This window comes from Trichechus manatus, unplaced genomic scaffold, assembly GCF_000243295.1.
Source record: "Trichechus manatus latirostris isolate Lorelei unplaced genomic scaffold, TriManLat1.0 scaffold00038, whole genome shotgun sequence".
NCBI lineage: Eukaryota > Metazoa > Chordata > Mammalia > Sirenia > Trichechidae > Trichechus > Trichechus manatus.
The window spans coordinates 15,789,738-15,816,578 of NW_004443974.1; the positions used below are offsets into that span (position 1 = coordinate 15,789,738).

The 26,841-nt window shown below is 48.2% G+C and overlaps 3 protein-coding genes across 8 annotated transcripts; 1 reads left to right on the forward strand and 2 right to left on the reverse strand.

Moving 5' to 3' along the window:
• The first annotated feature begins 1,624 nt into the window (after nucleotides 1–1,624).
• On the forward strand, nucleotides 1,625–16,492 carry POMT1 (protein O-mannosyltransferase 1). 2 transcript variants are annotated; one of them, XM_023730821.1, is made up of 19 exons: nucleotides 1,625–1,773; nucleotides 2,992–3,098; nucleotides 3,292–3,342; nucleotides 3,905–4,051; nucleotides 4,889–5,000; nucleotides 5,386–5,451; nucleotides 5,542–5,635; nucleotides 5,793–5,948; nucleotides 7,240–7,370; nucleotides 7,794–7,889; nucleotides 9,502–9,594; nucleotides 10,141–10,237; nucleotides 11,125–11,217; nucleotides 11,538–11,658; nucleotides 12,087–12,184; nucleotides 12,822–12,935; nucleotides 13,726–13,852; nucleotides 14,797–14,974; nucleotides 15,789–16,492. In XM_023730821.1, the coding sequence occupies exons 1-19, from the start codon at nucleotides 1,652–1,654 to the stop codon at nucleotides 15,961–15,963; spliced, it is 2,178 nt and encodes a 725-aa protein (XP_023586589.1). In that variant the 5' UTR covers nucleotides 1,625–1,651; the 3' UTR covers nucleotides 15,964–16,492. The 2 variants fall into 2 exon arrangements, with proteins under 2 accessions (XP_023586589.1, XP_004375829.1); XM_004375772.3 differs by having other exon boundaries at nucleotides 1,631–1,773; nucleotides 5,542–5,680.
• Nucleotides 16,493–16,641: 149 nt separating this feature from the next.
• Nucleotides 16,642–23,277, reverse strand: UCK1 (uridine-cytidine kinase 1). 3 transcript variants are annotated; one of them, XR_002824000.1, is made up of 8 exons: nucleotides 22,974–23,275; nucleotides 22,431–22,590; nucleotides 21,320–21,449; nucleotides 20,967–21,109; nucleotides 20,784–20,878; nucleotides 18,477–18,525; nucleotides 18,251–18,329; nucleotides 17,893–18,019 (listed from the first exon to the last, which is right to left on the reverse strand). XR_002824000.1 is itself a non-coding variant. In XM_023730820.1 (7 exons), exons 1-7 carry the CDS (start codon nucleotides 23,079–23,081, stop codon nucleotides 17,838–17,840), a joined length of 867 nt encoding a protein of 288 aa, XP_023586588.1. In that variant the 5' UTR covers nucleotides 23,082–23,277; the 3' UTR covers nucleotides 16,642–17,837. The 3 variants fall into 3 exon arrangements, 2 of the variants coding, with proteins under 2 accessions (XP_023586588.1, XP_004375831.1); XM_023730820.1 differs by lacking the exon at nucleotides 18,251–18,329 and having other exon boundaries at nucleotides 16,642–18,019; nucleotides 22,974–23,277; XM_004375774.2 differs by lacking the exon at nucleotides 18,251–18,329 and having other exon boundaries at nucleotides 16,642–18,019; nucleotides 21,320–21,416; nucleotides 22,974–23,274.
• Nucleotides 23,278–25,458: 2,181 nt separating this feature from the next.
• LOC105756245 (mitochondrial import inner membrane translocase subunit Tim9-like) lies at nucleotides 25,459–26,507 on the reverse strand. 3 transcript variants are annotated; one of them, XM_012555405.1, is made up of 3 exons: nucleotides 26,451–26,507; nucleotides 25,586–25,670; nucleotides 25,459–25,499 (listed from the first exon to the last, which is right to left on the reverse strand). In XM_012555405.1, the coding sequence occupies exons 1-3, from the start codon at nucleotides 26,505–26,507 to the stop codon at nucleotides 25,459–25,461; spliced, it is 183 nt and encodes a 60-aa protein (XP_012410859.1). The 3 variants fall into 3 exon arrangements, with proteins under 3 accessions (XP_012410859.1, XP_012410858.1, XP_012410857.1); XM_012555404.1 differs by having other exon boundaries at nucleotides 25,459–25,509; nucleotides 25,575–25,670; XM_012555403.1 differs by having other exon boundaries at nucleotides 25,459–25,524; nucleotides 25,575–25,670.
• Nucleotides 26,508–26,841: the final 334 nt, after the last annotated feature.

A 26,841-nucleotide genomic window follows, 5' to 3' on the forward strand; every position in this document is an offset into this window, starting at 1 on the left:
TCTCAGAAAGCAAAGAGGGTCACTCAGCTCAGGGCAGATGCAGTTGCAGTGAGAGAAGAGGGACATCCAGAGTAGATGTAGCCTTGGGGAGAGATGGAAAGGGTCAGAGTCAGATTCAGTCTGCCGGGAGAAAGGTGGAGCACAGGCAGATGCAGACTTAGGTTGTGTGTTTAGGGGGCAGGGAGGTAAATGCAGTCTCAGAACAGAAAGGGGGCAGATGTGCCCTTTGGGCAAGAATAGGGGTACCCAGGGCATGGCGCTGCCACAGGGAGCAAAGGGGGGTGCTTGGGGACAAATATATCTTCAGAGATGGGGAGGCTCTGAGGCTTAGGAAGGTTGAAGTCACCCAGCTGTAAGCAGTTGCTCTGGCACCCCAGGAGCTGCCCAAAGTCAGGATCACTTGTGGCCATACTACCTGGCTGTTGGGAGGGGCAAGGGAGGCCATCTTCTTCATTAACAGTGGCCTTCCTCCCTGGAGGGAGTCCCTGGGTGATACAAACAGTTAGAGAGCCCGGCTGCTAACCAAAAGATAGGTGATTCGAGTCTTCCCAGAGGCTACTCAGAAGAAAGTCCTGGTGATCCACTTCTGAAAACCTAGCTGTTGAAAACCCTATGGAGCCTTGTTTGCCTTGAGACGAGGAGAACTGGATGATGCCCAGCTACCATTACTGAAGATTTTGACAAAGATTCTATAGAAGAATCCTGATCAAAAGGGGGAAAATATAGAACAGAAATTCAAATTCACATGGAATCCAGCCTTTCTGGAGCCATGGAGGCTGGATGAACCCTCAAAACTATTGCCCTAAGATAATCTTTAAACCTTAAACCAAAAATATCCCCTGAAGTCTTCTTAAAACCAAACAATAGTTTAACTGAACTAGTAAAGAATGTCTGCCTTGAGCATTATGCTCTTTTAAGATTTATCTTTGTAAGATCAGATTGACAATAGCAACTCGAAAAGTAAGATAGGAACCTTAGTGATTGGTGAGTTTATATTAATGGAGGAGAAACAGCTCGGAAGGAGGGTGAGAATGGTTGCACAACTCACTTGAAGAATGTAATCAAAGTCACTGAATTGTACATGTAGAAAGTTGAATTGGTGTATGTTTTTGCTGTGTATATTCCAAACAACAACAACAAAAATAAAATATTTTAAAAAAAGAAAATCCTATGGAGCACAGTTCTGACCTGACACGTAGGATCGCCATGAGTCGGAGCTGACCCATGGCAGCTGGTTTTTTCCTCCCAGGAAGTGCTCAGCAGGTGTTTGGAATGAGTTGTTAAAGCAAGTGAATGGTCAGTCCTAAGATTCCTGAATTCCAGCCCTGGTTTACTGCTGCTGCCCTTTTGCCCTCCCCTACCTCCCCCCCACCCCACCCAGCAGATATCTTTGCATTAACCTTAGTGTTGCATTGTTTCTCTGCTTGGGAAGCGCAGTGGTGGTGGAACTTGCAGTAACCACCCAATTGTGATGTACCACAAGCTCCTCCTGACTTTCTGGACGCTGTGCTTCCCCGTGGGTGCATCTGGGAGTCAGGGTGGCTTGGGATCCTTTTTGTAGCCTCTGTGAGCCCTTCAGGGCTGCCACCCATTTCTCGATGACAGCTCCTCCCTTCTTTTCCAGGGCGTCCTCCCAAGCCTGCTTTTCAACATGTTGGGATTTTTGAGGCAACCACTAGTGGTGACAGCGGACATCAACCTGAATGTCGTGGCTCTGACTGGGGTGGGATTGCTGAGTAGACTGTGGCGACTCACCTATCCTCGGGCTGTGGTGTAAGCCAAACAACTCCTATCTCCATTCCCTGGGTGAATCCAAAAAGAACTGTGATTTGTTTAGTATTCTTTGTGATAGTAAGTGCCTTTTTAAACGGCATATGTGGGAGGATGAAATGCTGGGCTTCTTTGCGATGTGTTTTTGGCAACGAGAGGAGAGGCCAGTTTGTCCCTGGGACGGTCCCCACAGAAAACACATTTTAGATCTTGCCCCTTAGGTCTGTAGTGGGTGAAATTGGGCATGTTAAACAGGGGCAATGGAGGAGAGAACCACTGTGGCTGCTGGAGGATCTGGCTACTAGACTTAGATAGTGTCAAACCCTGAATGGCAGAAGATAGATGAATTTGGAAGTGAATCTTCATTGACCTTAGAGAAGGATTTTTGTTATAATGGGAAATGACTGCGGTTATTATTAATGTTATGTTATATTATTAAACATGTATCCTTTTTTGTTTAGTGTTATAAAAAATGTCAAATGTGTACAAAAGTAGGAAGAGTAGCATAATGACCTCCTACCAGTGTACTCATTACCCAGCTTTACCAACTATCAATTCATAGACAACCCCCTCCCTGCAGATTACTTTTAAGCAAATCCTAGACATTATATTTTATTCATAAATATTTCAGTATATATCTTTATAAGGATTCTTAAATACAAAACCTCACATAACCACAGTGTCATTATTACTACTAAGAAATTGACATTAATTCCTAGTATCATCAGATTTCCCTGATTGTCTGGAAATGTCTTACTGCAGTTGGCTCCTCCATGTCTTCTTTTATACCTGTGCCTGTTTCGTTGGGTCGACAGATCTGATTCCAGCTCTTGGCCACAGATGTGTGCTGGTGGACCGGGGGACTAGCCTTGGGTCCCTGAGGCCTTTCAGCAGGATGGTTCATAGTACATGCCTAAATCAAAAACTGGAGGAGAAATAGAGTCTGTATCCAACAAGTGTCCTGAGTGCCCACTGAATTGGTGAATTTTCTATATTGGGCAAGCATCCTGAGTTCCTGAATTTTCCACCCTGTCCCATGGATGGATTATATGTGTATGTGTCTTAATATTTGGGAATGGGATATAGTTGGGACAAAAGGTCCAGCCTTTGCTGATCATTCACCTAGTTGTTTAGAAACACATGTGTACACTTATTCTCACACCTTTTCTTTACGGTTAAGATTTGTAGTTGAATATAATACGGATTTTGTTTTGTTTTCAGTTTTGATGAAGTATATTATGGGCAGTACATCTCTTTTTACATGAAACGGATCTTCTTCTTGGATGGCAGTGGACCGCCGTTCGGCCACATGCTGCTGGCCTTGGGAGGTAGGCTAGTTGTGGGAGAAGCAGCCATTGACTTCTGGCCTCCAAGACATTTAGAACTTAGAAGTGAAATTTCTTGAGGGCAGAAACCATGTCTTATTATTTATGTATCATTGTTTCCCTATTGCCTGCCACAGTTTGGTTCTCCAGAAATATTTCCTGAACAGGATAGTTACCGATTAATCTTCTGTTTTAGGTTATTTAGGAGGATTTGATGGTAACTTTTTGTGGAACAGAATTGGAGCAGGTAAAAGATCATATTCATTTGACTTCCTTATTAATGTGCACATAGTAGAATGGAGAGAGAGAGGCTTTTTAGGGGTTAATAAGTGTGGTTTATTAGTCTGAGTCCAAGGTATGGTAGTTATTTGGGTACAGGTGAGACTTTAGAAAAGTCTGGTGAATATCTTTGTTAAGTTACAGTGATTTTCTCTCTCATTTTTGGTACACTTACCAGACTCTTTCTTTATGTGGTATCTGATCTCATTCATCTTTTGCATGTGCAGATTTTGTGTGTTGCCACAGTGTTTTTGGAAATAGGTGGGGTGAAATTATAAACAAGGAGAAAATTAACTAATTTCAGAATCCTTCATCGTTCCTAGGCTTAGTGAGAGCCGGCTTCTTGAATGCGTAAAGCTGATTTCAAAGCCCTCACCCAGAGTTTGCACACTTGATTGCTGAGGTGGCCCCCAGTTTTGTAAATTTGCCGTTTAGAGGCTGTGATGCAATGCTGTGTTTGAAAGCACACCTGCGAATATGAAGGTGGTGTGCGCAGTGTTCTCAGCACCGCTGTGTGGTTGCTTTTCCAGAATACAGTAGCAACGTGCCTGTCTGGTCCTTGCGCTTGCTGCCGGCTCTCACAGGGGCATTCTTGGTCCCCATGGCCTACCAGATAGTGTTAGAGCTCCACTTTTCTCACTGCGCTGCTATGGGAGCCGCTCTGTTGATCCTTATAGGTAAGACCTGGGCCTCTGCCTCCCTCCTCTTGGTGCTAAAGAACAGAACCCAGCCCTGGCCTGGGTTGCTTTTCAGTGTCATATCTAGGAGAGCTTGTGAGTCTAGTAGGTGTGCTGCCCACAGCGTCTTCCGCTCACGGGAGGGAAACCTATCCAGGTCATCCACAATTGATTGTGCGACTCCTTGGACTCCCAGCTGACCCCCTTGGCTATGGGATTGCTGCAGTCTGTGGTCAGACTGTTATTACTAGAGCAGGTGCAGCCACGGAAGTGTGCTGCTGCCCAAACACTGCAGGGTCCACCATGAGCGCACATCCACCTTCAGCCAGGTTTGTCACTAAGTAAGAATCTCCCCTCTTCACACCATCTCCCAGGCCTCGACTAATTGAGATGGATACGTGAATTAGTCGATACTCTTCAGAAAGAATATTTCAGCTTAGGTGTATGAACAAATGAAATTAATCAGATGGAAAGTTAGACTAGAAAGTAAGAATTATTGTTTATTGAGTGACAGTTCTATATGAGGCTGTATGGCTATATAATGTTTTAACATTCGCAGTGGCCCTATGAAGTCAGTGTTATTTCTGCAAACAAACAAAAAAATAAGACTCAGAAAAGTGAAGTGACTTGCCCAAGGTCGTACAGACAGGTCTAGGTAGTCAGGATGCGAACCTAAGAACTCACCCCCATGGTTCCCATCCAGCCATTCCTTTCTGAACGTCCCACTTCACAGTCTGCGACCCTTTGGAATGTTGCTGTTTGTCTTGCCTTTTTGTAAACGCCTTATACATTTGCTCTTGTTCTCCTTAAAACCGACGTGTTTTATCTTTACAACAGAGAATGCTCTCATCACTCAGTCAAGGCTAATACTTTTGGAATCAGTGCTTATATTTTTTAACCTGTTGTCTGTGTTGTCCTACCTGAAGTTCTCCAACCTCCAAAAACACAGGTATGGGAAATGTGATGTATCCTGCTTTGTAAACAGGAAAAAAGAATCTAGGTGGTTTGTTTACCTGAGTCTGCTACCTTTTTTATTTTGAGGGGCTGCTTGCTAAATACCTTTCTGTACTAGGTTGGCCCTTGGCTCATGAGTTTATAAATACACCGTATTTTCCTATAACTTAAACTAAGAAAAATTCTCTGGACTAAAAGGAAAATTCTGCCAGGACTAATACTTTGCAAGACTGGGATTCATTTTTATTGTACCTGGTGCTCAGTAGAACTAACTGACCCAAAAAGATTTCTCTGAGAAACATATGCCTTCGCTGGCATTTAGGGAATATTTTATGAGCTGTTCCGATCTTTGTCTGCTTTGTTTTTCTGTTTCATTCCAGCCCTTTCTCTCTAAGCTGGTGGTTTTGGCTAATGCTGACAGGAGTCGCTTGTTCCTGTGCAGTCGGGTAAGTTTGATCTGCTTATCTTAGACGTATTCCCTTCCTTCTCATTTCTGTGTCTCATTTAAAATTTTACTTTTAATCACGTCTTTTCAGCGTAAAATACATGGGTGTTTTCACATACTTGCTCGTGCTCAGCGTTGCTGCCGTCCACGCCTGGCACCTGATTGGAGACCAGACCTTATCAAATGTAGGTGCTGATATCAGGGGCTGCGTTAGGCTCATCTGGAGCACTGTGCGTGAGAGGGAGGAGTTTCTGTCACTAAGTCTTTCTAAGCATGCGGCCTCTGGAAACGAATGTGCCTGTACGTGTCGTGGGAAGTGATTTTTTCTTTAATCTCTGGCAGGTCTGTGTGTTCTGTCACCTGCTGGCCAGAACAGTGGCCTTCTTGGTCATCCCGATCCTCATGTACTTACTTTTCTTCTACATCCACTTGATTCTACTCTACCGCTCTGGGCCTCACGACCAAATCATGTCGAGTGCTTTCCAGGCCAGTTTGGACGTAAGTAGTGGGAAATCGCAGCCACTTTAGAAAGAAGGTGGTAGATTCAAAGTTTGATAGAAACATCATCAAATGAGCATGAGAGGAAAAACCAAGTCAAGATAATAAGGATTCCATGTTATGGATTGAATTGTGTCCCCCAAAAATGTGTGTCAACTTGGCTAGGCCATGATTCCCAGTATTGTGTGGTTGTCTGCCATTTTATAATCTGATATGAGTAACCTCTGTGATATTAATGAGGCAAGATTAGAGGCAGTTATGTTAATGAGGCAGGACTCAATCTGCAGGATTAGGTTGTATCTTGAGTCCATCTCTTTTGAGATATAAAAGAGAGAATCAAGCAGAGAGGAGAGGGACAACATTACCACCAAGCAAGAAGAGCCAGGAGCGGAGCAGAGCACGTCCTTTGGACACAGGGTCCCTCTGCTGAGAAGCTCCTAAACTGGGGAAGATTGATGACAAGGACCTTTCCCCAGAGCCAACAGAGAGAAAGCCTTCCCTGGAGCTGATGCCCTGAATTTGGATTTCTAGCCTCCTAGACTGTGAGAGAGTAAATTTCTGTTTGTTAAATCCATCTATTTGCGGTATTTTTGTTATTTCAGCACTAGATAACTAGACACTCCACATCAATATTTCTAAACTAATTCTGAACACAGTGATGGTCTGGAAGGAATAAAGAGGTTAGCTCTCTGAGGTATTGAGGGTGACCTGCTTGAGAACGTCTTACAGTCAAGTGCTGCAAAATCTGGGCAGTTTCAAATGCCTTATATGACAGACCCAGCTCTGGTATTCAGTCATGCTTTAACTCAGCAGAAATAGCAAATGTACCAGTTGAGTGGTTAAGAGCATAGATTCTGAAATCTAACAGACCTGCTTTTAAATCCTGGCTCTACCAATGGCCAGTTCTGTGTGTTTGGGACAATTTCTTAACGTAACCCAGGTGTCAGTTTTCTCATCTTGCAAATGAACCTATAATTGCTCTTATCCCACAGGATGCTTATAAGAACTAAATGAGGAGATGAGTGGAAGATATAGCCAAGTACTAGCCCCAGAGGCAGCGTTCAGCCAGTGACAGCTAGAATTATGATGATGTCATGAAATATAACACAATGATGTTATACATAATCATATACTATAGTAATAATTGCCACCACCCATCCCCATTATTCCCCGAAAGGTAGAGCTACCCGGAATAGGCACTCACTCCAGTTTTGGAGGAATGGCTGTTAGGAAGGCTGGTTTGGGTTTGTTTCTGTCTCTTTGACTTGCTGGCTTTTGTGCTTCATTGTAGGGAGGACTGGCTCGCATCACACGAGGCCAGCCCCTAGAGGTGGCCTACGGCTCCCAGGTCACTCTGAGAAGTGTCTTTGGCAAGCCCATGCCCTGCTGGCTTCATTCCCACCAGAACACCTACCCCATGATGTAAGGAAAGTGGCCGTGTTAGTTTGAAGATTACAAATGCGTTTTTACCATGTTGCTCATATTACCAACTTTCACTTTACATGAAGACATTTGCTAGACAAAGGAAGCTGGACCTCTGAGGCCCTGACCATCAGTGGGTCTGGTTGTTTGTGTGTGAACGTGGGCGAGCCTTGTGAGTGGAGGGCCCCAGTGCTCTGTACCTTCCACACGTATGTTGCTTCCCACTGGGCTTTAGCACCATTAGGTTCATGTCTTCCACCGCTATGAGATTTAAACTCCTCTTCTGTTTTCTCTTTAGTCTGCCCTAAACATTCTGCTGGGTAGCATTTGACATCTTCACTTTGCTGAGCCCTGGGGAGGAAGGCTTGTTGGCCCATCTCTGACCCCTTCCAGATACATGTCATTGTTGCTGTCTTCACGCAGATACGAGAATGGCCGGGGCAGCTCCCACCAGCAGCAGGTGACCTGTTACCCCTTCAAAGATGTCAACAACTGGTGGATTGTAAAGGATCCTGGGAGGTGAGTCCAGAGCCTAGCTCACGTCTTGGCCTGATCAGACCAGCTCCTCAGGGCTCGGTCCTGTACCCTCTCCTCTGTCTGCACTTGCCCCATGGGCTATCTCGTTCACCCTCGCAGCTTTGATAATTCCAGGGTCAGTTAAGGTCAGGTCACTCCTCAGTGGGCCACACTCGTGTGGGAACTGTCTGCTCGGTGTCTCCTCTTGGGTGTTTTACAGGCATGTCCCAAACTCCCCTCCTCCTCCTTTCCCCCTCCATACAAAAAACAGGGGCTCCTTTCTCTGCCTTTCCCTCATCCAAAGTGGAATCCCTTGCTCAGACCTCAAAGATGGGGGTCATCCTCTCTCTCACTCTCCACATTCAGTCCATCAGCAAGTCCTGTTGATTTTGCCTCCAACAAGATCTCGAACCATCCAGGTCTCTACCTTCCCCGCCCCAGCTGCCTCCTTCCTCTCCTGCCCCCTCCAGTCCAGCATTCAGCAGCCATGTAGTCTGCAGTGTGAATTTCATCAGGTTACTGTCCTGCTCAGACCCCTCCCTGAGCTTTCATTGCACTCAGAATCAAATGCAGACTCCTCTTCATGGCCTGCAGGCCCTGCACGATCCGCTTCTACTTAAGTCTGCAGCCTTCTGTCCTGCCCTGCCCTTGCTTATAGCGCTCGCCCTCCCGGCCCTCTGTTTCCAGAACAAGGCAAACCTCTACTGCAGGACTTGCGCACGCTGCTTCCTCTGCCTGGAATGCTTCTGCACAGCTCGCTGCTCTTACTTAGGCTTGAAGGTCACTCCTCAGGGGGGCTTCCTTGAGTACCCTCTCCAAGCCCCCCTCCACCCCAATTCCATTCTCTACTGTGGTCCCCATTGGCTTCTGTATCTGTTGTCATACAGTTACTGCTGTTTGCTTGTCTGCTTGTTCGGTGTCTGTCTTTTCCCCCACTGCAGTAGCACCCTGAAAGTGCAGTGATTAAGCGCTCAGCTGCTAACCGAAATGTCAGCATTTCAAACTCATCAGCTGCTTCACGGGAGAAAGATGTGGCAGCCTGCTTCCATAAAGATTACAGCCTTAGAAACCCTATGGGGCAGTTCTACTCTGTCCTGTAGGGACTCTATGAGTCAGAATCAACTCGATGGCAGTGGGTTTGGCTTATTGGGTTTGCAGTAGTGTGGGGGCCATGGGCCACATCTGTCTTGTTGGACACCATATGCTCAGCAGCCAGCCCAGTGTCTGGCGCATAATAGGTGCTTAGTACATGTTTATTGAACAGATATTGAACAGGACATCTGTCCGTTAGAAAGATTTCTTGACAGCCACGGGGTATCCATCCCTGTAGCATTCATAGACAATACAGAGCAGCTGAAATGTGACCATGGGAAACACAATCACATTTGCAATCACACTGAGCCGTTTTCAGAAAAGAGTTAAACACGCCTTGTGTTTTGTTTTTATCCTGATTTACCCAGTGTGAGGTACAAAGTGATTGAGACGCCCCAAAATTCCAAATTGTCTTTGGTGTGAGAAGTTGTAGCTGTTGACATGCCTGGCGAGTGCTGTCATTTTAACAGGGCCCTGAGCCCGTGAGATGAAGCCCATGCCGGTCTTCCCACTGTCTTTCCAGGCACCAGCTGGTGGTGAACAACCCTCCGAGGCCTGTACGGCACGGAGACATTGTGCAGCTGGTCCACGGCATGACTACCCGCCTCCTCAACACGTGAGTACGCCTGCTGTCTTCTCTCTTCTGCTTCTTTAGGTCTTCCTCTGTAGTTCTCAGCTTTGTTCAGAGCAAAGCATAAGCAATGCCAGGGTGCCACCGGCCTGCTCTGGGACATGGCTGCATCCGGGTTGGGGCCTCAGACATGGGAAACTCCCAGCTCTTACGAGAGCGGCTACCTCCCTCTGAGACGTGGCTTACTCAGCTGAGACATGGAATGGTGATACCTCCAGAGTTATCTTAGACTCACATCTGAAAGAAACACCGTTACACTGCATTGGGTTTTCTTGTGAGATCCCACACCAATGTATACTTTCCCCTAGAAAGGTGGTTATTCAGTGTTGCCCTTTCTCCAGGCTTTGGGGAGGTACATTCTCAGGCTATGATGGCTGACTGGGACCAGGCCATCCTTCAGGACTGAACTGGCCTTAGTGCCAGAAAGTCGCTTTTTTCCCCCTTAAAGAAATAGTAAACACTTTTCAGAGGAATTTTAAAATAAAGTCAGTTTGAGGAATTCCTTCTGAAAGCACTGGTTTGGTTTTCCAGGCACGATGTCGCAGCCCCTCTGAGCCCCCACTCCCAGGAGGTCTCCTGTTATATTGACTATAACATCTCCATGCCTGCCCAGAACCTCTGGAGACTGGTGAGTTCCTGCGTGGAGTTGCGACTGTCAGTCAGTAACATGCACTTTCTGACACCAAATGTGCGAGACTGCATGTAGACCAAGTCTGATTCAGATGTCAAGTTAGGTAAGTGATTTTTTACATAAAAAACGTCATAGATGTTTACATGGGGAACAGATACTTTCTCCTCTACAGAACTTGTTAATCTGTTTTGTGTATCAGAGGAGATGAGATTACAGGAAGATTTTAAGATGTTCCATGCTTGCTTGTGTTGGTTTTGGTTTTTTACCCTGTATCAAGGAACCCTGGTGGCACAACAGTTAAGCAGTCAATTACCAACCTAAGGTTAGTGGTTGGAACCCACCCAGTGGCTCCACGGGAGAAAGACTTGGCGATCTGCTTCCATAAAGATGACAGCCAAGAAAAGCCTATAGGACAGTTCACCTATGTCACTTGAAGTTGCTATGAGTCGGAATCGACTCAGTGGCCCCTAATAACAACAACTCCATATCGTGAGCCCCTCTCTGAGGTCCATTTTCTAACCTCCAACTGAGCTATCTTCATATTTGCAGATTAAGGACTAAGAAATGTTCCATTTTTCACCAGAGGTCTGAGCCCTTTCAGTGGATGGGCTTTTCAGAAAAGCAAGGAGGATTACCAATCTCTTAAATCCTTTCTCTAAAACCTCTCATGTGCTTCCTCACAGCGCCTGGCCAGCATCTGGTACCACATGTATTGTGAAGAATGTCCATGATTGCATCCAGAATCATCCCCCTTCACCTCCCCTGGGGGGCGTGTCCCTTTGTATTAGACTTAAGTGAATTTCATTGTTTGTGGCTGGTCTTTATTTTCACATTTAAGGAAACTGGAGATGGATGAAGTAATTGACAGTCTCTTGTTTTTGCAGGAGATTGTCAACAGAGAATCAGATACGGATATCTGGAAGACCATAATGTCCGAGGTTCGGTTTGTACACGTGAACACTTCTGCCATCTTAAAGGTAAAGAGCTTGACTTTTTGGCTTGGCCTGTCTTAACGTGTGGGCTCACAAAATCTATTTTCTCAGCTCTTCAGGCTACATTGGCTTTTTACCAGGTGGAACATTTGGGTAGTCATAGCCATGTTTATTTTACACTGAAGAATGGATGCTTTTATAATGTCTCAGAACTGAATCCTAACATAAAGATCCCATCAGGGAGAGTCCACTGCCCTCACTGGCTGCTGACAGAGTGACTAGGGTCCTCTCCCAGCCAGCATGTGCCTGAGCTGGAGAACTTGAACTCTCCTGTATGCCTGTTTTTATCTTCCATGTTCTGCCAGCTGAGCGGGGCACACCTCCCTGACTGGGGGTTCCGGCAGCTGGAGGTGGTTGGGGAAAAGCTGTCCAGGGGCTTCCATGAGAGCATGGTGTGGAATGTGGAGGAGCACCGGTACGGGAAAAGTGAGTCCTGACCCCGCCGCCGTTAGCCGGATTGGGAAGAATGGTTTCCAGCGCACGTACTTTAATAAGACAGCAACACCGATAGACACCAGCTCCTTGTGGTGGGAGCTGAGCACATTTTCCAGGCTCTGTGACAATCAGACCTCCTCCTTGTACTTACCTGAAGCAATAAACAACTAAAGATCTTTTTTACCGTGAGGTGCCCTTGTAAAGTGGCTAATTTATCCCACCGCAAGCTGAGCTTTCTAAGGGCCAAAAGATCTTATGTTAATGGGGTGCTGTTGCATAAGGTGGGGCAAACTAAAGGGGATGGTGCAGTTTGATGAAGACTAGTTGTGGATTGTTCGAAAAGCAGGGGAAACAGCTTCAGTTCTGAGCTCACTGACCTTCTGCTCCTCATGTTCTTTTGTGTTCTGGTATGTTGTCAGGCCAGGAACAGAAGGAGAGGGAACTGGAGCTGCACTCACCTACTCAGGCTGACGTCAGCAGAAACCTCAGCTTCATGGCCAGGTTCTCGGAACTGCAGGTGACAGGCGGAGGGAGGCCTGACTGCTCACTGGAAACTGGCTGCTCAGCAAAGCACTGTGATGATCTTAGAGTTCTTACCTGCACAGATTTGGTCTTTTAAGCTGGAACCTCAGACTCACCAGTAAAATGCATGTTTCTTCTCCTCTCTTAATTAGAAGTGACACATACAACACTGTTGGCCCCTTACCTTGTGGCTTTGTAGTCAGGAATACTCAGGAACTGAGGAGATTCCGCATCAATTTAACGGGGTGACACTGCCAGGGTGTTTTAAGGCCCTTTTGGTCAGGTCAGAATGGGCCAAGTTCAACATAATAGAGCACTAGAGGAAGTCAGAGTCGTGAAATCGGAGTCCTGGATCTGAAAGTGGCCTTAGAGAGCATGGAGTCCAGTCAGTTATTGTACGGAGAGGTGACAAGCTGCGGGGTGGGATGGCCACAGCCAGGCCAGAAGTCAGGTCTCTGGGAAGCAGTCTCACCACGTGTCATGGTGCCTCCGCTGCGGGACCCGGTTGAAGTCGAGGTGGGGCTCCTCCAGGAAAGGGGCAGGGTATGTCCTGACACCTTAGACAAGGCCCTGCACAACGGAAGGCTTCCAACTGTCGTGTTGAGCCTAAGAGGTCTCTGGCTTCCTTCCAGTGGCGGATGCTGATGCTGAGGACCGATGACTCAGAGCACAAGTACAGCTCCACCCCGCTGGAGTGGGTCACCCTGGACACCAACATCGCCTACTGGCTGCACCCCAGGACCAGTGTAAGTGGAGGCTTCTAACAGCCAGCAGCTTAAATTCGTCTCATTCTGTGAAAATTCCTTCTCACATTAAGATCAGCCATTACATCCTAAAAGTCCCAGAGGTCTTCAAAACCTCTACTAACAAAAGCCTGTGCCTTGCTTTTCTCAAAACACTTCGGCCAAATGCTGAGGGGTAAGGCCCGAGTGTGTCAGCTCGTCGGAGGACACCCAGGCTTCCTTGCTCCATGGGAGTGCAGTGTTCCCCTTCTGGCAAAGAGGGCGTTAAAATATTCCTGTTTGGTTTTCTGCACAGCACCTAGTGTTGAGACTGTTAGTGCTCTGTTTGTGTGTCTGTTGTCTCTCTTCATCCAGCAGAAGGAAAGCTTCCTTAGGGCTGGTACAGAGTAGGTGCTCAGTAAACATTCACAGTAAATCTTCTTACACAGAGGCTGGATAGAGGGGCTGATGATTGTGAAGCAGGATCTGAGTTAAAGCACATAGAGCCAGTGCTAGGAGTTCATACTTTGGGTACTTAGACTTGGAATGATGTTGACATCGTTGGCTGAATCATTAAAACGAATCCCACCTCCTCTCAGTTTTCAGTTGTACAAAGTTGAGAATCTTAGTTCTTTCTCTAAAAAAAGGATCTCATTGTGAACTGGGTACATCCATATTAGTAGTAAGGGCTCACAAATGCTAGAATGTCTCTTAACTTCTAACCCAAGTAGCATACGCATTTGAATTTGTTAATGTGTTCTCCCTCTCTGAGAAGAAGGCAGGTAGTTAACAGGATCTCCCCATGTGCCTGCAGGCGCAGATCCACCTGCTGGGGAACATCATGATCTGGGCCTCGGCCAGCCTCGCCATGGTGGCCTACGCCCTGCTCTTTTTCTGGTACCTGCTCCGACGGCGAAGAAGCATCTGTGACCTCCCTGAGGGTCAGCACAGCTTGCACTCATCTCGTTTGAATGCCTCATCCTTGTTGTTCCCATGAGTTCATTTTGGGTGGCAGCTGGGTACTGTGCGTGACAGTCTCAGTCGCACAAGCAACCCCACTATATGTCTTAAGGCGACCTTTCCATCTCTGCAGTGAGGGGACTTAAATGATTTTGATCTTCCGGAGGGTCGTACTGCAGTTAAGTTCCCACATCGTGTTAGGGGCTTCCCAGATAAAGTGCAGGACGACCAGGCAGAAGAGCATTCTGGCCTCCAGTGCGGGAGCACTGCCCTAGGGCATCGTGTTGCCGGCATGCTCTTGGAATGGGGCTGGAAAGAAGAGCTAGCCAGCCATCACCAGAGTTTGTTGTGGTGGTTGTTTGCAAGTAACAGAAACCCACTTAAACCCACCTTAAATCAGAAAGGAGAAAACACCCAGTGGAGGACAGGTTCCGCGAGGGTCTGGACCAGACCCGGAGGGCTGTTGGTGTGGTCCTGGTCCTCGCATTGCTCTGCCTCTCTTCACTGCTGGGGCTCCATCCATCCTCTCAGTAGACTCCCTGCTCCACTGTGCTGGGGGACAAATGCAACCCCCCACAAGCTTCCACAGGAGTCTCAGCCCAACTCAGCACTCCGAGATGAAACCAGACGAGCCCAGATGGCCAGGCTGGCACAGTGCAGTAGACTAAGGACAGCGGGGATCCTATAGAAACACACTGAGGCTGGGGTCCTGGCCTCTCCGGGGATGGTGTTTCTCAGAGGACAGGGATTGTCAGGACACGGTCCACTCCCTCTCCAGACAGGGAAGGCGCAAGGACAGGAAGTAAGACCAGAACTAAGAACGTATTTGTGTAACTTAAGAGATGAGTCAGTCACCTTGTTAGTCAAGTAGCGAGCTTTCGTGGCGCTAACACAAGTACTGGTTCAAAGTTACTTTTTTCCCCAGATTGTTGGCTGCGTTGGGTGCTGGCTGGCACTCTTTGCTGTGGGGGCTGGGCAGTGAACTATCTCCCTTTCTTCATGATGGAGAAGACGCTCTTCCTCTACCATTACCTGCCAGCGCTCACTTTCCAGATCATCCTGCTCCCCATGGTCCTGCAGCATGTGAGCGACCACCTGTGCAGGTACAGGCCCTTTGCAGTTGTTCCTTTTAACTTCTAACTGAAGTGGCACATGCATCCGAATTTGTTAACGCCATGGTTCTCCCTCTGAGCAGAAGGCAGGTGGTTAAGCAGATCCCCAGGGTCTGCTCAGTAAGTCAGAAACCCGTGTGCAGGCACTGTGCAGGATGGAGGGGGGCGGTTCAGTGTCACGTAGAGCAGGTTCAGTTCACAGAAGAGGCACAAATGAGGCACTGTGGGAACTCAGGAAGAAGTTACGGCTGACTGAGATGAAAGCAGCTCCATGTGGGTGGGAAACGAGGAAGGACATTTATGGCCTAGAGAACAGTGAGAGCAAAAGCAAGGAACAGGAATGCAGGGTGTATTCTGGAACAGCAGGTGGTTATTAGCCAGATTGTATGGTGTGAGTTAGAGATGAGCCTAGAGAGCTTTAAGCTCGAGCAAAAAGGGCATGGACTTTATTTTTTTGGTAGTCAAGACCTTCATAGTATTTCAGGAGGAACGTGATATGGCTAAGCTGGGTTTGGAGGCAGTACTGTGGCATCTTCTGTGAGGTGGACCTCATGCTGTGGAGACTGTAGATGAGGGTCTTGCCCAGTGCAGCCAGGTGGAATGGGATAAGGGCGGAAAGTTAGGGGTGGCGGGAAGACTAGACAGGATGGGACGCGTGTGAGAAACAGGAAGTAAATCTACAGGACGGGGCAGGTGACTGTGGGCGTAAAGATGCAAAGAGGACAGCTGGTGGGGGAGTTTACAGGTAGGAAGCTGAGGGGGAACCAGCCTTCCTTACCCAAGTGCCTGGCCCTGATGCCAACAGGTCCCAGCTGCAGAGGAGTGTCTTCAGTGCCCTGGTGGTGGCCTGGTATTCCTCCGCATGTCACGTGTTTAACACCCTGCGCCCACTAACGTACGGGGACACCTCTCTCCCCCCAAGTGAACTCAGGGCCCTTCGCTGGAAAGACAGCTGGGACATCTTGATCCGGAAGTACTAACAGAACAAGAACATGGAGAACACCCCTGCTGGGGACGGGACAAGGTAGAACCAGTCTTTTATAAAGACTTATGTTTTTAACATGTAGAGTGTCTCTAAGCTTGGAGTTGACTGGCCAGGGCTTGGTAAAGATTCTACTGCAATTTATTCTGGTTTCATTCTTGAAACTCTCTTATGAGCACCTTGTTTGGAGTTTATTCCAGGGCCCACTCACTCCTCTAAACTAAGACACCCTGAGAACTTCGGCAGCTTAGCGCTGGGGAAGAAAAGCAAGGTCAGTGGTGTAGCAGGTCAGTCCAACTTCAGCAGTTGCTAGTTTTGGTTTTCCCTTTGATGAAATTTCCTTTGTGAAAACTGTTGAACCCACTGAAGAGAGCAGTGTCTTAGCACTTGCTTTCAGTGAGGCCTTGCAAGAATTAACCAGAATAAGCCGATATCAAATAAACTGAATGATAATAAGCCTTTCAGGAGGCTTAATTGGAATTCTCTGATCACTGTATTTAAAAACTTACTCCTCACAATTGCTGTATTTTTAAAAATCCCTTCTGAGGTTTTGCTGATACATCACAAGTGAGTAGCATCTCCAACTTCACCATCAGCAGTCAAGGTTGGTGTCATCCACACATTTCCTTGTCCTTAATTTGCCTTTTTATGTAATTAAAAGAGGGACAAATTAGCATTAGTGTCTGGTGTTTATTTATTGATTCTCGCTCCAAAAGGGCACAATAAGTTTGACAAAACTGCTCCAGAGCCATATATCAGAACCAGCCCCAGGAGCTAACTAATGTCATGTCTCATGTAAGTACAGTGGGTTATACTTGGTAGAAAGGAATCAGAAAAGTGCCCATGCAGCTTAGCTCATGGCGGTGGAAAGGATCACTTTTACAGAAACAGCCGTTATGTGGGAGGAAAGATGAACCAGGAGCTCAGAGAGCAAAGGTCACCACTTGTTAATGACTGTGGCTATGAACTCTGAGTGAGCGTAGGGGAGACTGACTGGTGTGTACAGCAACACTTACTTGACCCTCTACAAGCCAGCAGGTCCCTTGGGTGGAGTTGCACTAGGGACAGCCTGTGCTCAGGCAGCACCCAGGGCTCAGGTGGCCCGAGTCTGTAGGATGGGGCAGTGGCCCCAGCCTGTGCAGAGCTGTCTGCTGCAGATGCTGCATGTTGCAGCCAGAACTAGGTGAGACTGCCAACTGCCTGCCCCACCGTGCCAGGGCCAGCCAGGCTCACGGGCCCCAGGTGAACAGAAGACCCAGGGTTCCTTCCTAACTGTCTTTGAGGCACAGCTAGGAGGGCTCAGGCTCTAGGGCTTCTCAGATCCGTGTTTATCAAACTGGATCACAACCCATGAGCAGGTCATGAAATTAAGCTGATGATGGGTTACAACCAGCGCTGTGTTATAAAGTAAAATAAAACTGAAAACATGAGGCTGAGTAACGTGTAGAGAGGGGAAGTAGTTATCCCGAGTCGTGTCTGTGTGAACTGGAGCACGCTGTAAAACGTATTCCTTAAACTGCATTCGCTGTCAGTCTGAGAAAGAAACTGGGCCAGCCAGTGTCCTGGCATTTTTCAAAAAACACATGACTTGCACTCCTTCTGGGAGCAAGCGTAAGAGGCTTACCATGGCATTTCTCTGTGACCTAGAGATTTTCAAAACTCCTTAAGCATGAGGAAGCAGAGAAAACCCCGGAATGCCCTGCCACTATCCTGACGAATCTCGTTTGAGTAACATCACCCCCCTGTAACATATGCAGAAAAAAGTGGTGGTTGTGGGTTAGGGGTGGGGTGGACATCTCGGGGCCCAGTCGCTGTACACACGTCTATCGGGGAGCCTGCCCAGGAGGCTGAGGGAGCAACAAATCTGGCTCCTTAGTGGGGTCTGCTGCTGGACTCCAAGTGGGACCGTTTGCCAGAGGTCAGCACCCCAGGATGGTCTCCAGGCTCAGAAAACGTCCTCTTGTAGCTCCGCCCATTGGACCCTCCTCGGTGCCATTTGCAGATGTCACCGTTTAGAATGTCCTGGATGTGCTGGACAATCAGGTTGATAGCAACTGCAGCAAAGACAGCAGAAGGCGGGGTTAGCTGGGTCCTGCTCCATCACGACCCTGTAGCCAGCAGAGAGCTGCCATCAGCTCCCGGGGTTTCACCCTCCCGGGGGGGGTGCACTCCATTTAAAGCCAGCAGCTACTCCCTGAAGCAGTTCTTTACGCTCGGGCATCCATCTGGTATCAGACCTCAGCACACAGAAAAACGTACATTAGGACGTGAGATGTAAAACTTACCAGCTGAGTCTTCTGCCACGGGTTTATGTTAAATAACAAAGGCCTGGTTAAAGTACTTCCTGCTAACAAATAGCAATCCCTGTCAAACAACAGTAAATTATTTTTACAGTAAATCTACTTGCTACTACACCTCTGGGAGCTCTCAGTAACAGGGATGTGTAACTGTCCCTGCTTAGCAGGCTCTGGGAGGGAGGAGAAGGTACACTCCTTCAGGCCTGGTTCTTACCCATATTGTCAACCCCTCGAGGGATGATCACATCGGCATACTTCTTTGTCTGCAAGGCAAAAAGGAAGTTCCTGTAAGGCTTCCTCCCCCATGGCGATTTGAGTTCCTCCAGGCTGGCAGTAGCAGGGAGTTAAAAGCCCCAGGGTGCTAGTGATGCCTGTGTAGTTAGCAGATGGGGACAGAGAGTCGAGGTAGTTTATCAACCAGGTATTAAGAGACAGTGATCAAGGAAGCAAGCAGAAGGCAAAGCTGAGGCAGCCAAAAGAAACTGCACTTCTACCCTTGTGTCTGTCTGAATGCTCACTGCTCTTGTTCTTTTCCATGGACACCATTTTAAAGGGCAGTTCTCTGGGCTAGCAGCTTGGTTTTTTGGGCTAAGTTACGTGTGGCCTCTTTCCACAACAGTGATGTTCTTCTGGAATTGTGAAGCTTCCTGCAAAGGCCCTGGAGGAAGTTAAGGGAGCAGGGCAGGGGACAGCCATGCCCCATCCTCTGTTAACATCATTACACTGCATGTAAAGTCAGCCTGTGCTACCTGCTCTCATCCATTCATTCATTCGTCTATCCAGTCATTCATTCTACTGCTGATTACGACCTAGTACCTGTCAGCCACTCTACTAGGTAAACGCAGGGAGATAGATCTCCCAGGATATGCAGGGCCACTGAGAAGGGACCCAACCAGCTGGGGAAGGCAGACTCGAGAGAGGACACACGTGACTCAGAAGTGGGGAGGCAGAGGGCATTACAGGTGGGGACACAGTCTGGGCTGTGGGACAGGCCTGCAGACCATTCAGTGTTGCTCGCGTGTGGATTTGGGTCAAGGAGACATGTCACGGGAGATGAGCTCCAGAGGCAGGCAGGAACCAAGTCTTTCAGACAGTTGTGACCTCAGGCAGTAGAGGCCCATGGAAAATATGAGCATGACAGGGCCAGAGTCGGTTTCCATTTTGGTGTGGTGGCTGGTGGAGTGTAGATGATGGGTTGGTAGGAAGACAGGAAAGAGGCAGGACCCTAGCTGCCAAGGTCCAGCAAAGAGCTGATTAGGGTCTTAACTGCTGGCAGGAATAAGAAGGGCTATAGTCAAGAAATAGTTAAGAATTCAGTAGGACTCAATGAGTGGCTAAATGTGAAGGGTAAGGGCAAGGGAGGCTAAGACTGAGTCTCAGGGCTCTGGCAGGAGCACTGGGCAGACGATGGTACTTCCTGCTCAGATCTGGTGTTCAGAGTTTTACTCTAAGCCACCTACTTGCTAAATGTCTTTCTGTGAATAAGAGAGAGACAGTAACAGTCAATTTAGTTCTGTCAAGTTATTTTCTAAAACTTCAGAGAACATGAAATGTAAAGTCCCAAAGATTCTTTATTTTAAAAAATTTTTAAGTAATAACTCATAATTTGTTTTTCCTGGTTCTGGTTCCTGTGTGTTATATATTTTTATCTTTAAGAAGCAGAAATTGTTAAATTTCCCTTTAAAACACTCCAATTTGAGCAGAGCCACAAATCTCATCAAGCTAGAAATTTAAGATGGAGGCAAAGAAAGATGGTTACACAAAAGTTAATTCCTTCTTTCTGCAAACCAGCTGGGACCTTAGAGGGCCAACCAAAAGCAGCCTGGCAAACCGGGATGACAGCGATGAAGTGCCTATCATGTGCCAGACAAGGAGCCCTAGTGGCACAGTGGTTAAGTACCTGGTTGCTAACCAAAAGGTTGAAGGTTCAAACCCACCAGCTCCTCCGGACAAAGATGTGGCAGTTTGCTCTGGTAAAGATTACAGCCTCGGAAACCCTATGGGGCAGCTCTGCTCTGTCCTCCAAAGTCACTATGTGCCAGACAGTTTTGGGCAGTGAACAGACAACAGTCCCTGCCCTCACAGAGTTTACCATCCTAAGGGGAGGAGGGCCCTTGGGACAAGCAAAAAAACACAGTGTATATCAGATGGTGAGAAGTGCTCTGGAAAAAAGAGAAAGCAGGCAGAGAGGCTGGGGAGGGGAAAGGAGGGAAAACGGAGGGCTTCCATTGTTAAAACAGAAGTCAAAGAAGGAGATATTTGGGCAAAGGGCTGAAGCAGCCAATGTAGATATGGGGAAAGGGAGAAGGGGGTTTTTAGCCAGAGGAAACAGTAAGTACAGAGAACTTTTCAGAGCTAAGAACTAGTCCCTGGGCACTTGGGTGTAATAAGAAGCTAAATTCCTCCCCACTTATCAACCAGGTAACTTTCTTCTAAGATTGAGATGTCTCACAGAACTGGGTAACATGCATCCTTTTGAAAACGGGCAAGATGAGTTCACAAGTAAGTGAAAGGTGGGTACCGGCAGGCAGAACTCCTCAAAGGCTGGCTTGACAAACGTGGTGTACTGTGTTAGAATCTGCTCCAGGTCCCTCCCACGGTGCACGTCCCGAAGAACTGAAGAGACAGAAGCAAGGAGGTGTTCAGGCCTCAGGACTGGTAGCCAGCCTCGGCTGGGGGTCCGAAAGGCCTGCGTCCACCTCACCTCTTCGCGACAGCCTGACGTCAGAGTCAGTGTCCACAAAGAGGCGCAGGTGGAACATGTCCCGGATCTCCTGGCTGTAGAACACCAAAATGCCCTCAAAGAGAACCACGTCTGCAGGGTAGACCACTGTTGTCTCCGGTAACCTGTGGGGTGAGGACGAGGAAATGGGCCCTTCTGGAGACACAGGATCTCAGGCAGTCTGCACAGTCAGCTTCAGTACTGGGGCACTAACTCCTGGGCGGGGGCAGAGTCCTCAGAAACCAGGGCTGCTCCTGTGGGGCAACCTTCTAGAAGCACCCTAACCAACCCCAGTGTGGCCTCTTTCCTCAGTCCTCCCAGAAACAGCCACTTACCTTGAATGGGTCACAAAATCATAGGTGGGGACCTCAACAGTTTTGCCCTCCACAATGTTTTTCAGAGTCCTGTGCATCAAGTCATTATCAAAAGCATCTGCAGAGATAGGACAAAAGCAAGCCAGCCCAGCTGCCCTTGAGCAAGAGAGGGTTGTGGGGTCAGCCACAGCTAGTGGAGGTGACACAGAGAGCTGAGCACCCTATGGAACGTTTGGACTAGGAGCTGCCCCTACAGTTTACATTTGGTAGCAACAGGGGCCTCTGCAGTCCTGCAAACCATGGGATGGCCCTGTTCTTGCTGCCCTCAGGCAGTGGCCACTGCCCAAGCTGTGAGGGGCCCTCTGGGCAGCTTCCCTTTTGTACATGAGGACTTTCTAATCAGCCAGTGCTGGGAGGGAGAGAGGTTAGGCCTCAGCCTCCCTCTTCTGGGAAATCACCACAGTATGACTGATGCTTCCCAGGCCTTCTTCCCATGTGCCCTCCTGGAAAGGGCCAAAGGAACCATCCACCAAGTAAATCTGCTATTAGTTGCTGGGCACCCTGACTTTTTCTCCCTCAACTACCCAGTCTCCCCCTGTTCACCTGGCCCTTGACCAGACCAGGAAAAGGTGCTTCAGTCCACCAGCTCTAGTTTACCTACCCCTATCCATAACTGACCTCTGAGGACTTTGCCCAGGACAGGTGGGGAGATGAAAGGCTATCAGGGACAGCACTGTGTACAAAGGGCCCATAAAGATTAGTCTTTGAAACCCTATGGAGCAGTTCTACTCTATCCTGTATGGTTACTATGAGTTGAAACTGACTTGACGGTAACAGGTTTGGTTTTTCGAGTTTTAGAGTCATTGCAGCATGGAGGTCCAGAAGGCTCCTCTGCTATGGAGGCTTCCTGACTGGTTCCCAGCCAGGGGCCACCTAGGGCCCAGGGAGCTCAGCAAAGTCCTTCTGACTTAACCGCAGCCCACTCTGTGAGGGCTATCTGGAAAATTTCACGGAACCTCTGGTCTCCTCATCCTCTTTCAACCCTGGACAGAGCAAAAGCCCGCTGGGATTGCACTCAGGGCCGTCTGCCCTCACCCCCATTCCTCCCCATTGTCGGCCTCTCTCCATCTACCTGGGTGGTCGAAATTGTACTGTCCCTTCAAGGCCTTCGCCTTCTGTTCTGCTGTCAGGACCTTATAGAACCTGTCTTGGCTTAAGATGACCAACTTCCGCTGTCGGTGGTCTACTTCGTTCTGCCCCAGCAACTCCATGATCTTCTCACACACGGTCGACTGAAGAATAAAGAAACAGGGTTCCAGCCTGGAAGCGCTCGGCCTTCCACGGTCTCAGGGCCTTTCCTGAGCGCTTCTGCAGAGCAAGCTTCTGGAGACACTGACGTAACAGCCACATGTGGAGCTGAGATGGGCGGGAGGGGCCGCGGGGCACGTGGCAGCACGGACCTGGGGGCCTGAGGGGGCAGCTTGCGAGCAGCCCCGACGGCAAGCGCCCCACATCCTGCCTGCCACCCAAGCCGACCCTGGCCCACTGCGGCCGGCAGCCCCTTCGCTCCTCGGCTCCGCCCATGCCTGGGAGACGGCACCTCGTGAGACAGTGGCTGGGGTCTCCTCTCCAGCCCGAGGCCGATGACACGGGAGTCGGCGGTCAAGCCCCTTACCTTCCCGCTCGCAGTGCCGCCGCTCACCCCGATCAGGAAGGGCCGCTGGTGAGGGCGGTCCGCGTCCGGCGCCGAGGCCGCGCAGTCGCCGCCTCCAGCCGAAGCCATCTCCGAGTGCGCTTCCCCGCATCGGGTTCCTTGCTCACCGCCTCTTCCCCAAACCTGCCCGCTCCCAGCACAAAGGTCGGACACGGACCCCCGCAACTACCATTTCCGGGGGGCTTCCGGCGCGGCGGACGCGCGCGGTGCAGGGCGGGAATTGTAGTCCACGGTACTGCGCATGCGTGAGACCTGGATGGGTCTCAAGACCAAACCTGCTCCCCTCCTGTAGTCAATTCCAAGTCATGGGTCTCGATCGTAGAATCCGCTCAGTTTGCAGTCTCCGCGGACCCTAGGCCGAATGGGGAAAGGACAAGTGCCATCCAGTGTCGCAAGCGGCAGCAGGAATCTCCAGACGCCTGGCAGCCTCCCCAGCAGAGGCCCATGGCTGGGAAAGACTTCCCCCCATCCGCACCTCAAGTGTCTGGGGGCGTCGGGAATGATTCCTGGAAGTGGTGGGGTCGCGGGCAAGGGGCAGCACCCTGGCTCTGGCTGTAAATTGGAACCGGCCTTGACGCCTCCTGTGCCATCACCCTCAGTGCGGATGATCCACCTCTGATCCGCTTCTGAATCAATCCCATTCCCTCTGTTGCATCACCCGGGTTTCGGCTTCTCACCTAGTCACGACCTTAGCCTTGCCTGGGCTCACACCCACTCCTGCCTATCCTCCACATTGGTCCTCAGAGTTTCCCTACAGCCCTGATCATGTCACACACACACACACACACAAAACCTACACCCACTGCCTCCTGAAACAAGTGCTTGACTTTCTCGCTCTACCGAGACCAATGTGGTGGGCAAATATCACGGGATGACTTTTTACTTGCCCAGGTGGGCTGTGAGCGCCAGGAAGGCAGAGCCCAGGTCTGTATCCTCAGTGCTTGGTACAAATACCAATGGATTCAAAGTATAAAATTTCCCAAGGTATCAAGACTCTCTTTGCATCTCTAGGCCTAGGGTATCATGAGAGTCCCATTAAGATTTGATGCTGAAATATGATGCAGGAGAGATGAGAGTAACATGCAGACTTCAGGAGGTGTAGCTGTTTATGTAACTTCAGAGGTAGTAACCCATCTCAGGGAAGGTTACAGGCAGCTTTGATCAGTGGGAGGAGGTGGAAGGGGCCTTGGGCCTCCTGAGCCCTGTGGACATGGCTGAGTAGAGAGGAAGGCTCCATAAAGAGGCAGCTGGGTTGGCTCTGCCAGCACCCGGGCCTGAGAAACCATCCCCCACACTGAAAGGAACTTGCACATGAGCTCAAAACTCCTTCAGCCTGTGTAACCGGACTGTCAGGCAGCCTGCAGAGCAGTCCTGGGGTGAGGTTTGCGTTCAAACCCTGCTTCTACTGGGTGCCCTTGAGCATGTGATGTGACCACTCTGTGCCTCTATTTCCTCACATCCAAAATGGGGGAAATGACATCGTCTTAGTTATCTAGTGCTGCTATAACAGAAATACTACAAGTAGATGGCTTTAACAAATAGAAATTTAATTAGGAGGCTAGAAGTCCGAATTCAGGCTGCCAGTTCTGGGGAAGGCTCTCTCTCTTTCTGCTCTGGGGGAAAGTCTTTCTCTCTTTTCAGCTTCTATTCCTTGGCTCCTTGGTTGATCTTCAGGTGACATGGCATGTGTCTTCCCCCGTCTCCCCCAGCTTGGTTGCTTGCTCAATCTACTTTTTTTCTTTTTTCTAGCAACTAACTGTTTTATGTATTTACTAGCAATGCGAGGCAGAGCCCTGGTGGCACAGCGGTTAAGTGTTCGGCTACTAACTAGAAGGTTGGTAGTTCAAACCCACCAGCTGCTGCTTGGAAACCCTATGGGGCATTTCTACTCTGTCCTATAGGATTGCTATGCATCAGAGTTGACTCGATAGCAGTGGATATGGCAACGGGTATAGCAATTTGATGCGGACATGAATGAACAGGAACAACTTGGAGGATGATCCCGATTAAAAAACATTTCAATGTATCCACGGTCCAGTCAGAATATTATGATACTATATAATATAAACAACTGCTCAGTGATACTTCCATTTATTTTACTTTTAGTAATAAAATTTTTTTGCTATCTCATACATGATTGAACACATAGTTTGCTTTAAAATTAACAGTCACAATTGAAGAAACAGTGGTTTCTTTTTCTAATCAAGTGACCAAGCTGCTGAATCTTATAATCTTATTATTTTCACTAAGCAACAAGCCATTCTATTTGATTATTCCTGATACATAGCGATTTTGTCTCTCCAGTGGTTTCCATTTGCCAAACAGTCATGACAGACAGTTTAACATGGTGACTTTTGCTTTCAGGGGAGTCTATCAAATGAATCTTCATTTCCGGTGCCACAGCTGTGAGCAGTATTACATCAAAAGTCCAGCCATCAGGACTTCCCTACTGTGGCTGGCCAAGGAGTCCTCCTTTGGCCGCTAGAGCTTCATTCTGCTGACTATGATATTCCTAAAATCTCATGGATATTCTTTGCCTCATTTTTAAATATTTCTGTAAACAAGTTCTGAACAGGTGGTCTCTTCAGGTTTTACTTCTGTTGTTGTGAAGTCTTTAACACAGTCCAAAAGGGAGATTTCTGTAAGCTTATTGTAGTTTCAAGAAATTCCTTGAGAAAAGATTAGTCCAAAGGACTAATTGTCCACAGCTACCAAGGCCTCCACCGGACTGAGTCCAGTACAGCTAGATGGTGCCCGGCTACCACCACTGACTGCTCTGACCAGGATCACAACAGAGGGTTCTGGACAGAGCTGGAGAAGGATGTAGAGCATAATTCTAACTCACAAAAAAAAAAAGACCAGATTTACTGGCCTAAAGGAGACTGGAGAAACCCCAAGAGTATGGCCCCAGACACACTTTTAGCTCAGTGGTGAAGTTACCTCTGAGGTTCACTGTTCAGCCTGGGAGTGGACAGCCCCGTAAAACCAAACGAGACTAACAAGGTATAGGAGTCCAGTGACAAGGGCCAGAAGGCAGAAGGGGACAAGGAAGCTGGTGATAGGGAACCCAAGGTTGAGTAAGGATATTGTTGATATGTTGTGAGATTGTTAACCGTTGTCATAGGGCAACATTTGTAGTAACTGTTAAATGAGAAACTATTTTGTTCTGTAAGGCTTCATCTTAAGTGAGAATAACAGCACAATTGGAAGAGCGTAGTCAATGTCACTGAACTGTGTATGTAGAAATTTTTGAAACGGTGTATCTTTGGCTATGTGTATTTTCACCAAAAAAAAAAAAAAAGGTTGAGAATTTAGAGAGTTGATATGTTGTGGGGTTGTTAACCAATGTCATAAAACAACATGTGTACTACTGTTTCATGAGAAACTATTTGTTCTGTAAGCCTTCACCTGAAGTACAGTAAAATAAAAAAAATTAAAAAAAAGAAATTCCTTGAACTGTTTTGTCTGATCAGATTCTGGTATTTGTGCAGCCATGTTCTTTTGGTATGGTTATTCACCTTTTCTGATGCATGAGTTTCTTTTCTGTTCTGGAATAGTGGTTGTCCAACCTTTTCTTGAATGTCTCCAGTGAGGCCTGAGTTCTTAGTTAAGCACAGGCTCTCACATCCGACACCTGTACAAGGCTGGAGCGCTGCGCTGCCAGTGGAGTCTGGGGGTGGAGGGCCAGGGTCAGGGCAGGCACCTCAGTCACTAGATGGGGCTCAATCTACTCTTTTATATCTCAGAAGGGATTGATTTAAGACACACCCGACACTAATACTACCTCATTAACGTAACAAAGAAAACCCATTTCCAAATGGGATTATAA